This window comes from Primulina eburnea, chromosome 13, assembly GCF_022965805.1.
Source record: "Primulina eburnea isolate SZY01 chromosome 13, ASM2296580v1, whole genome shotgun sequence".
Classification (NCBI taxonomy): domain Eukaryota; kingdom Viridiplantae; phylum Streptophyta; class Magnoliopsida; order Lamiales; family Gesneriaceae; genus Primulina; species Primulina eburnea.
The window spans coordinates 27,255,811-27,266,249 of record NC_133113.1 but is presented as its reverse complement, the minus strand read 5'-3'; the positions used below and the strand labels follow the sequence as shown (position 1 = coordinate 27,266,249).

Sequence of the window (10,439 nt, the reverse complement as noted above, 5' to 3'; positions counted from 1 at the left end):
GGGCTTTGACTCACACAGAAGACAATTTTGTCTGGACTTGTTTGTAATTAAAAAATTAATAAAAAAGTGAAAAAACAGATAAACAATTATGTGAATATTTTAAAGTAATTAATTTTCATTTTTGCAGCATACCAATTTCTTTTCCTTCATCGATCATTTTATGAAAAATAAATACAATGAAATATAAATTCAAAAATAACTAACTAAACTATAATTAATATAATGTGAGGTTGGTATTAAGATAAGTGAGAGGGGTAAAAGTGAGAAACCGACAATCTTTTCCCATGCGGCATTCGGCATATGCTTGGGTGTATTTACGTGACCCAAAATCAAATGTAGGCGCTAGGTTTCTGCCTCCATTTCCCCATTCTGCCCTTTCTGGAATCAGAATTATTCCTCAGATTCCTTCGCCCTTATTATTTTGGTTCCAATTTTATCTGCAAGATTTGTGCAGCTATTGTCTAGATCTGTTTTCATAATCAAGCTGAACATTTTTTTTTCGCTGTGTAAATAAATAGTTCAAGATTCGCTATGTCGGCTGTAGTTGAAATCGTCGATCAACAATTCGTTGACGGTCTTAAAGATCTCGCGATGCATAACCAGGTTTCGCTCTTTTTTGTCCTGATTCATCGAATTTTCTTTAGTAATCGATCGATTTCTGGGGTATTTTTTTTTTTTTTACCTGAAAAGGTGGTTGAACTGATTCGAGTTGTGGGATCTTTTTTTCCTTCGAATCTGGATGTGGTTTGTTTGAATATTTGTTGATTGTTGATGTGGTGTGGATGATCAAGGATTTGATTTGTTTTTCTTAGCATATGTTGTGAGATGAGTGTTGAATGTGTTGATTTCAGAAGGGAAGTTGTACAGAAGCAGAAATTGACCCAGTAGTTTGTGAGACTAACCGCATGGAGAGCTACTATTATAATGGGGATTGTGCTATATGTTTGAACAAGATTGTGCTTCAAGAAACTGCCCTTGTAAAAGGTTGCGAGCATGCCTACTGGTTTGTCTGAATCTCTTTCGATGTACTTGTCCCTTCTGTCATGTTCACCATGAATTTCTATGCTATAGCCTGTGTATACCAACTTGTGTGTGATCCCGCGTTATTGAAGGATGTGGCAAATCGCAAACCTCTGCGTTTGTTAATAACGTGAATTGATTGATGCTTGGATAAGCTGGGTTTCTCATTCTTCTTTTGTATAATTTTAAAGGCATTTGGGATTTATCTATTTCATTTAATGAATTGAAACTTAACTGCCAGTTTTCAATCTTTTCTTGAAATATGTGAAATCCAGTTTCAACAGACAATGCTTCAGTTTCTTCCGTAGAAGTAAGATGTGGGAGTTGTTCTTTCTGAATATTATGTTATAGTTAATCAATACAAGTTGGTCAGTTAATTATTGCCATTTCTGTTGGTTACAACAACCTTGTTATTGGTTTGGAAATGATGACATGTTTTGATTTGCCTATTGCCAATGATTAAAATGCCATCAAGGCTCTCCACTTATTGACGTTTTTTTCGGTCCAGTGTGACTTGCATCTTGCGATGGGCCTCTTATAAAAAGGAACCCACATGCCCTCAGTGTAAAATTCCATTTGAGTTCCTCAATATTCATCGCAAACTTGATGGAAGGTAATTTGGTGTTTCATTCTTATCTTGAGATGTCATCTTTTTGGGCAATCTGGTAATAGATGTGGGTTATTTCAGGATGCTGGGCCGTAGAAACACTGATTCTGTCTCTTACTTTCACATTTTCTAGATTAATAGTCGTGAAACTCTAAACTTATGTCAATTATGGGATGCCACAATAACATTATAGAAGCTAAGAGATTTTGTTAAAAATATTTTGTTGTTTCTTTGTTCTCTATATCTTACAAAACGTGCCCTTTAAACAGCATCAACGATTTCATGTTTGAGGAGAGTGTATGCCTTCTTCTTAGAGCTTCATGGTTCAATCCATTGGTTGTGGTGGAACGGGAGGAGGCAGATTATGAAATAGAAGATTATTACTACGAGGACGAGGAAGAAGATTTAGATGATGTTTACTTAAGTAGTTCCTCCAGTCTCCGTATTGGCAACCGAAGATGGGGAGACAATGGCTTTGTTAGGTCAGGGAGGCAAGAAGCAAGGCCTGTTTATCACCCAAACATTCAGAATGCAGGTGCTGGTTCGTCCCGTCAGCCTAAGAAGAAAGAGACAGACTCCAAAGAAATAGTCGGGCGACGTGCAAAACGGGCATTAAAGCGCGAAGCTGCCGACAAGGCTGCAGCCGAAAAGCATCAGCAGCGTTTGGTGAGGTTGGGCCGCAAGTAGATCTGTTTCACAGAGAAGAAAACTTCAAGTCCTAAGTGCAGGCACATTGTACAGTATTTTAATGCTTTTGTGTCTTCTGTGTAATAAGGAGACTAGATAGTAAACCTGAGCTGTAACACTAACATGTATATGGCTCCTTGTGTCCCCTCCAAGATTTAGCTGCTGTTACCTTAATACTGTACATTTAATTCTTAATTTAATTTTTCTTCCTAATATCCATTTTCCTTTTATGTATTTGTTTTTCATATACATTTGTAAAGAATTTTCCTTCATTTCACAGAAACACGATCAATTAACGGCTGTCCTGTCTGTACTCTTAGCTAGTTTGTTTTGTATTTTCCAAAGTTCGTTGATGAATAATGGATTCAAACTTGTATGCAGTGCATGATTTATCAACAAAAGGAAAAAGTACTGTGGAATCACTTGCGTATATGCAATAAATGTAAATGTTGTTGAATATTGAAAAACATATATTCTTAGGAAATTGTAAATAACGCGGACTGATTTTATGATCAATAAAGATGACCGAATATTTAATAAATCATCATCTCCTTTCAAAGATTATTTGACTTGACCAAAAATATAAATTAGTTAACCGACAATCGACATATAAATCCAGACATGCAAATAATTTAAAAGTAATCATATTAATGTTGTTAAATAAATTTATATTATTTTTTTAATTTAAAAATACAAAAAATGAAAAATGGAACGAAATTGGCTAAAAATTGGGTTGATAAAAAAAGTCCACGCCTGAGTTACAGGCTCTCCCGGAAACATTAATATTTAGGCCCAGTTTGGTAGGTAGGATTAAAGCTGGATACACTATTAATCATTTGTTTGCTTCGGTTTTTGAACTTGTGATTGACTATTAGTTGGACAACATTCACTGTTCAAGTTGGAGTATAAATCAATGCATTCTAGGGTGGATTATTTTTATCCGGTAGATTGGAAATAAAAATGACCATAGTAGCCCTTGCTCTGAATTAAAATAATAATTCAAATTAGCGACGGTTTGTAAAATTCCGTCGCAAATAGCGACAGTTTTTTTATAAACTGTCGCTAAATTTAAAATTAGCGACGCTTTTTCAAAATAGATCGGCGACGGTTTCACAAAACAAGATCGGCGACGGTTTCGTGAACCAATAAACCGTCGCTAAAACTCGAATTAGCGACGGTTTCTCAAAAACCGTCGCTATTAGCGACGGGTTTTCAGAAGCCGTCGATAATTTTCCGGTAGGAAGGAAACCGTCTCCGACCGGCCGCCTACCGGCGCCGCCACTATCGCCGTCGCGAAGGGGAAGGACAATTTCGTCTCTTCATCAAAAAAGTCAAAATTATCCTACACTTAAAAATCGTACCAAACTTAATATTATTTTACACCATATATTACAATCCTACCACAATCATTTTCTTTATCATTTACGTACTAATTATTAGTTTATCCTATCCTTCAACCAAACGGACCCTTAATTTATTGTACTGCACGATTACTTTGCACTTCGCAGTTAAATAAATATATATAATATTATTAAATTTTTATATTATTAAGTTTGAGATATTTAAAGTGACTAATTTAATTAAGTGGATAGAGTATTTATTTTTAAGGCATAATTCGTGTTCGATTTCTAATATATATATGTATATGTATGAATCCTAATGAATTAAATTAAATTCTCCGCGTCTGCTCTGTGCCACTGTGTCAAAGCTTTGACATCTCTCGGTTCTTGTACAATTTCGTTCGTCTTTTTTTTCTTGTTTCGGGATTTCATCGACATGCTTCTTCTTAATCGGTATGTCAGCAGATCTGCCTTTTTTACGCATTTCTTATCTTTATTGACATGGTTTTTAAGTCACCTTTTTTTTTTTTGGTCTGGGAGTTTGTGAGGGCTTGGACAATGTTTTGTTGTATCTTTTGTTTCTATTGCTTGATCAGATGAATAAATTTTGGGGTTCACTTTTTTTTTTTTGTAAATTTGTTTACTGGTGATACTTAGCAGTGACGGTGGAATTTCTGTCGTTGGTTGTATTGCCTTCTGTTGGGATTGAAGCTGCCTTCTTTAGCAGGTGATTTTTTTTCAAGCCTTTTGTTTGTGCGGCGATGTTATGTTTTATTGCTTCATAATATGTGGTGATGATGATAAAGATTTTTCTCTCGTTTATGGCGTTTTCTTGTCAGGAGAAATATTGCCCTGATCACTGGGTGTATTTGCTAAAGTTTTAAAGTTTTTGGGACTTGGAAAGGCTGAATTTGAGGATATTTTGAGTTTGGTTTTGGTTACCGTTGAAGATTGAACAACTGGTTTGACGGGTTGGCCTGAAATTTTTGAAAGAGTTTGACTGAATTTATTTTATTCAGAAATGTCTGCGAGGAAGAACATGGGGAGTGCATCACCCGTTCTATTAGTATTGTTGGGTTTTGGTTCTTTCTTTGTTACATATAACTTGTTGACTTTGGTGATGCATAAGAAGGTTACGACTAGTACTGAGAAGTGGAATGATCCCATAATTAGCAGGCCTGATAAAACGAAGTTTGAAACAGGTGCAAAATTTCATGTTGCATTGACGGCCACTGATGCACCTTATAGCAAGTGGCAGTGTCGAATTATGTATTACTGGTACAGAAAGATGAAAGATTTGTCTGGATCAGATATGGGAGGATTTACTCGGGTTTTGCATTCAGGAAAGCCTGATAATTTAATGGATGAAATCCCCACTGTTATTGTAGATCCTCTACCAGAAGGGCTTGATCGGGTGAGCAAGTACTACTGTTATAATTTGTTGTTACTACATTCATAATTCTGGACTTTTCCTTTTAGCACCGTGAAGTAATATATGTTGAATTGCATTTGAGTCATCATTAATCCTATCAGCTTTTACTTGAAAGAGCTTAAAATCTTGTAAGGCCAGATACAGCGAAAAAAATTGTAATGTTTCACTGCATTTATTGTGCAAATCATGTTTATGCAAGATTTGAGTAGCTACTCTGTGCTAACATGGCTTTATCTATTTATTCATTTAGTTGATGCTGCACTAATTGTTTGGTGCACTAAATATGCACCAATCATAGGAGTTCAATCTGTTTGTAGCCAGAAAGAGGGATATGCATGAAAATGTGTTTTTGCAGATTTTCATTTTACTGTAACAATTTGTCAGCTGGATGAAACTCAGAATTTATACTCTAGTTTGATGCTCAGAATTTAAACATTTTGGGCTGCAAATGTCTTTTCCTTGATGTAATTAATTTCTTGCTCCTGTTTCTGTCCAATTCAAAGGTTGGATTTACAATGTGCACTATATTTGGATATTGTGACAGGGTTACATTGTTTTAAATAGACCATGGGCCTTTGTACAGTGGCTGGAGAAAGCCACTATTGAGGAAGAGTATGTTTCCCATTCTTGATATTGATTAGTCTATTTTATCTGCATTTGTATTCCCTAAATCTTTACCCCATGTTATGATTAATGCAGGTACATTCTAATGGCAGAACCTGATCACGTTTTTGTTAATCCATTGCCAAATTTGGCTCATGGAGATCACCCAGCTGCCTTCCCTTTTTTCTACATAAAACCAACTGATCATGAGAAAATTGTAAGAAAATATTTTCCCGAAGAGAAAGGTCCTGTGACAAATATTGATCCAATCGGAAACTCTCCAGTGATTATTAAGAAGGTAGGAGTCATGTCCTCTTTCAAACTTTTGAAAGGATAAGTACATGATCTCTAGAAGATGTAGTTTATATATTTTACTTGATACATTGTGTTGACTAATCTTGCTGGTGCAGTCTACTTTGGAGAAAATTGCTCCTACGTGGATGAATGTGTCTTTGCAGATGAAAGATGATCCAGAGACTGACAAGGCTTTTGGATGGGTTCTAGAAATGTATGCAGGATTCTAATTTACTTTGCATTAAATGTCTATTTAGTCTTGAAATCTTCGGACTTGGTGGGAGTGGGACATATATAGTTGTTGAGGTTGCTATATATGGCAGGTATGGTTATGCAGTTGCATCTGCTTTGCATGGCGTGCGACATATTCTTCGTAAGGATTTCATGTTACAGGTCTGTAAAATTGCTGTCAATGGACCATATTTTTATTATTGTTACTGTTATTTTATCTCATCTACCATTGTTAACTTTTTAGTCTCCTATAATTTCCAGCCTCCATGGGATCTGGAAGTTGGCAACAAGTTCATCATCCATTATACGTATGGATGTGATTACAACATGAAGGTATATTCTTTTCTATTGATTTTATGAATGGTATTGGGATTGGGAGGCCTCATTTTTACAGGCACGCAATGTCATGTTCTGCTATTTTCTGACCACATGATATACTAGTATATTGGCATTGGACTGTTATCTTGGGTTTATGATCAAAATGTTAGTGACAAAAAAACGGCATCGAACAGGGAGAATTAACTTATGGGAAGATCGGTGAATGGAGATTCGACAAGCGATCACATCTTCGTGGTCCTCCACCCAAAAATATCTCATTACCCCCTCCCGGCGTTCCTGAAAGTGTGGTATGTTTTCGTATTATTGCAGCATGGTAACAGCATTTGCTATTACCAAATAATAACTGTAATCTAATTGCTTTTCTTTGGTTGTTATGCTAAAACCAAGACTGTCACACTCTTCCTTTAACGTGCAGTTCTTGCTTCATTGTTTCTTTTTTATGGTTCACTCCGCAGGTGAGGCTTGTGAAAGCTGTGAATGAGGCAACTGCAAATATCCCTAACTGGGAGACAGAAAATTCGAGCTGAGATTTATGCCTTACTTCAACTTATTTGGAAAATCCAACAGAAAGAGCAGTTCCCACCCTTGGATTTCACAAGCGTTACATATACAAGTGCTAAAAAGTAATGACAAACAATACAAGATGGAAGATGATATGATTTTTGTCCAAAGTTGGATCCTTTATTTGTATCTCAAGCATCGATACGCTTTTGTTTACACTTGAAATCTTTTGTTTTAATCTAATTGTAGAGGCAATCTTCTTGATTCTCGTCCTATTTAAGTTTAACTTTATGATACCAAGAATGTAAAATATAATAAACATAACTTTTTCTCATGTTTACCCTATTACAGAAACTCAGGCGAATAATTTGGAAAAATTAGAAGCTTATTGTCTCATATTTACAAGAACGTACAGCATTAGAAGCAGTTCCAAACAAGACAAACTTAAAAATTCGAATCGCTTAGCATCACCCAGTTTCTAACATTAGCAAATCGCATTACAAATGAAAGTTGCCTAGGACTAGAAGGCATCCAATGGCTGCTTCTGTTGACGAGGTTTAACCTAACCTAAAGATGACTAAGTCTTAGCAAAAGTTGGTTCTTTCCATTTCATATTACTCAGCCAACTCGACGGAATGAAAAATTTTCCTGTCTGCAAGCTCAAAAGGTTCTGTCTGTAAGGTATCAGTAAATTCCTTAGACCTGCTTGATGAAAAATGGCAAGATTAAAATGTGAGAAAATGCAACCAAGGGTCAAGTGGAAGTTGAGTTTTTAAGAAAGGCAGGTTCGTGTGATACCTGAAATGCACATAAACTTATAGATATTAGCAATTTGAGGGTCGCCTTTTGTACTCATGTGAGGCTTCTCTAGGCACTCCAAGAATGCTAGATCAGCCTTCAAAAGCTCGGCTTGATCATAAGTATCATATCCAATATCATGACAGTAGCAACAGAAATCCAACCAATCAATTGGACGTTTGTCCCAAATAAGAGAGCCTGTGTCCTTCCCACTTGACCAGTTAGGACCACAATAATGTCCATATCGTGGGAACAATTGAGATAGAAAACCTCTCGGACCTGTATGCCATGGAACTTTTGAAACGTAAGGTTTAAATCGTATCGTTGTGTACTGAGAAGCAGATTCCGCGTTCCCACGAGGACGTGAATGCTTCTTTAACTTCCTATTGACAGTGGTGGGCAACTGAAATTTGTCTCTGGTCCTGATAACCCAAGGAACGAGCGAAAGGAGAGACCATTGCCAAAATTTGGCACCAACAGAAGCCTTCTGCTTAGGTTCTTCCAAAATGATGCCACTAGAAGAGAGAGGTGCTGATATGTCCCCGTTCGGTTGGGATCTATTACAAGGAACATACTGTCGCAGTTGAAGATTCATTTAACAAACACTTCTCAGCCTCTACCACCCACCGTTGGAATGTTGGATCACATGTGAAAATAAATTGGAAGTCCCGAAGAGTAATATGCAGTGCAAACTTCAAACTTTATCAAAACAGCTGCAGTAGGTTCAAACAAATATTACAAGAGATGGCCCTATGTTACTGTTAGTAGTAATGTCAAAATGGCCAATAAAATAAGGGTTGCCCAATACTTTAAATGAGAGACCAGCTAACTCGATCGAATTGAATTCAAGAAACTTACAAGTAAGGATTAGAATTATGGTTTGCTTCTGGTAAAATCAATCACAACTACAACAAATACACCAAACACTTCTCCCACAGAACAAACAAACGTAATTCAAATCAATAACAGACATATCCTGTGTATATAAAATGTTCCTCCAAAACACTATTTAATTGCAAAAGGTGATAAAGTTTCAAAAACTCAGACTCCAAATCTTCCGCTCTTCAAGCAAGAAACTGCTGGAAATCAGGAACAGTTCAAAACCCCAACAACATAAAATCTTCCAACTATATTTCACCGATCAGTGAAACTTTCCGGTATTCATGAAACCAAAAAACAGTGAAGAAAATCAAAACCACAAAACCGGACAGCTTGAATTACCTGGACTGTAGAATCATACCTCAGAACCCTCCATCAGCAGCAGCTATAGACAAGATGCAGCACAAACTCGTGTTACAGTGGCAAAGACGAGAGGGAGATAGATAACGAGAGAATTTCGAGGAATTGATTCGATATTGTGAGTGGGCGGTGGGTTTGGATAAATCGTCGGCGTTTCTTAATGGCCACAAAAGGTGGGAGAAAGCTCAAACCGACTTTCTTTCACATTTTTTTGGCTATTTGTGTCGTGTGATTTTCGTTACTTATCAGCAGACAGCAATGTAAGCCAACTCCAAATATTTTAACATTAAATACATAAATATGATAAATTTAAGTCTCCACATTAATTTTTATATTTATAAATGCATAAAAATCTCAAAATTATAATTTTTATTTGTTTTGTAACTAACTACATTAAAAAATACTAAATATTTATCAAATCATTGTCAGACATACTTAATCATGATTAAAATTAAAAAATAATTATCTAATTTATAAACTTAATTTATTATTTTAAAAGAAAAGACATACCTTCAAAATAAAAAAAATTAAAAATAAATAAATGTGATTAATTGTACTTAAACACACTTAATTAAACGTCTTAATTCAGTCAAACTACAATTTAACCGTTTTTCTCTGAAATAGGGCATTTTTGTGAAGCTTCAAGCTTAAGCGTGCTCTTTAGAACACTGCTTCTGAGGTAGCTGGTTTTCCATATTTAATAATACGACAAATTTATAATTGATATGCTTTATAAAACACAACATAATTAAAACATTCATAGTTAATAATAAACACCAATATAATGACAAAAGCAAACATAAATAAAAAAAATGTTTACAAGTGACAAATACAAAGACAAATTTATAAAACATAAACATACACAATCGATAAATTGAATGAATAAACTTATTTTTCATTAATCACATCCGTATCGTGTCCAGATGTGTTCAACCAAGTCGACAAGTAGCTCACTATAATTATGGAGTTACTATTAGAATGCTTGGGTAGAGCCCATGGCAATTCGTGTCGGTGAAGGAGAGTCTTCATCCGACTAATTGACAGATTCATCTCCCTCATTCTCAATAATCATGTTGTACAAAATAATGCAAATATACATGATATTCCTTAGATCATGATCTCTAACTATTGCCCAACGAGCTTGGAGCACTCCAAATACATGTTCCACATCCTTTCTTACATATTCTTGTATGTCCTTGAATCTTTTTCTCTTGAAATCCTCGGGACACGGAAAGCTCTTAACAAAAGCAGCCCATTTTGGATAGATCTCATATGTAAGATAATATCCTTTTGTATAAGATGTTCCCGTTCAATGTGATATGAACACTCCAATATATGATTTTTGAGT

The 10,439-nt window shown here is 35.6% G+C and overlaps 3 protein-coding genes across 6 annotated transcripts; 2 read left to right on the top strand and 1 right to left on the bottom strand.

The window, feature by feature from the left end:
- The first annotated feature begins 305 nt into the window (after nucleotides 1–305).
- Nucleotides 306–2,529, top strand: LOC140809859 (uncharacterized). Its single transcript, XM_073167617.1, has 4 exons — nucleotides 306–603; nucleotides 852–1,003; nucleotides 1,529–1,633; nucleotides 1,897–2,529. The coding sequence occupies exons 1-4, from the start codon at nucleotides 532–534 to the stop codon at nucleotides 2,312–2,314; spliced, it is 747 nt and encodes a 248-aa protein (XP_073023718.1). The 5' UTR covers nucleotides 306–531; the 3' UTR covers nucleotides 2,315–2,529.
- A 1,427-nt stretch (nucleotides 2,530–3,956) lies between these two features.
- Nucleotides 3,957–7,318, top strand: LOC140808649 (hydroxyproline O-arabinosyltransferase 3-like). Of its 2 annotated transcripts, none has more exons than XM_073165788.1 (10): nucleotides 3,957–4,107; nucleotides 4,315–4,381; nucleotides 4,494–5,068; nucleotides 5,631–5,698; nucleotides 5,786–5,987; nucleotides 6,100–6,197; nucleotides 6,307–6,376; nucleotides 6,476–6,547; nucleotides 6,727–6,840; nucleotides 7,009–7,318. In XM_073165788.1, the coding sequence occupies exons 3-10, from the start codon at nucleotides 4,676–4,678 to the stop codon at nucleotides 7,078–7,080; spliced, it is 1,089 nt and encodes a 362-aa protein (XP_073021889.1). In that variant the 5' UTR covers nucleotides 3,957–4,107; nucleotides 4,315–4,381; nucleotides 4,494–4,675; the 3' UTR covers nucleotides 7,081–7,318. The 2 variants fall into 2 exon arrangements, with proteins under 2 accessions (XP_073021889.1, XP_073021890.1); XM_073165789.1 differs by having other exon boundaries at nucleotides 3,978–4,107; nucleotides 4,312–4,381.
- A 100-nt stretch (nucleotides 7,319–7,418) lies between these two features.
- Nucleotides 7,419–9,332, bottom strand: LOC140808650 (uncharacterized). Of its 3 annotated transcripts, none has more exons than XM_073165792.1 (3): nucleotides 9,074–9,332; nucleotides 7,853–8,409; nucleotides 7,419–7,756 (listed from the first exon to the last, which is right to left on the bottom strand). In XM_073165792.1, exons 1-3 carry the CDS (start codon nucleotides 9,088–9,090, stop codon nucleotides 7,632–7,634), a joined length of 699 nt encoding a protein of 232 aa, XP_073021893.1. In that variant the 5' UTR covers nucleotides 9,091–9,332; the 3' UTR covers nucleotides 7,419–7,631. The 3 variants fall into 3 exon arrangements, with proteins under 3 accessions (XP_073021893.1, XP_073021891.1, XP_073021892.1); XM_073165790.1 differs by having other exon boundaries at nucleotides 7,853–8,565; nucleotides 9,074–9,331; XM_073165791.1 differs by having other exon boundaries at nucleotides 7,853–8,565; nucleotides 9,093–9,331.
- Between the last annotated feature and the right edge of the window lie 1,107 nt (nucleotides 9,333–10,439).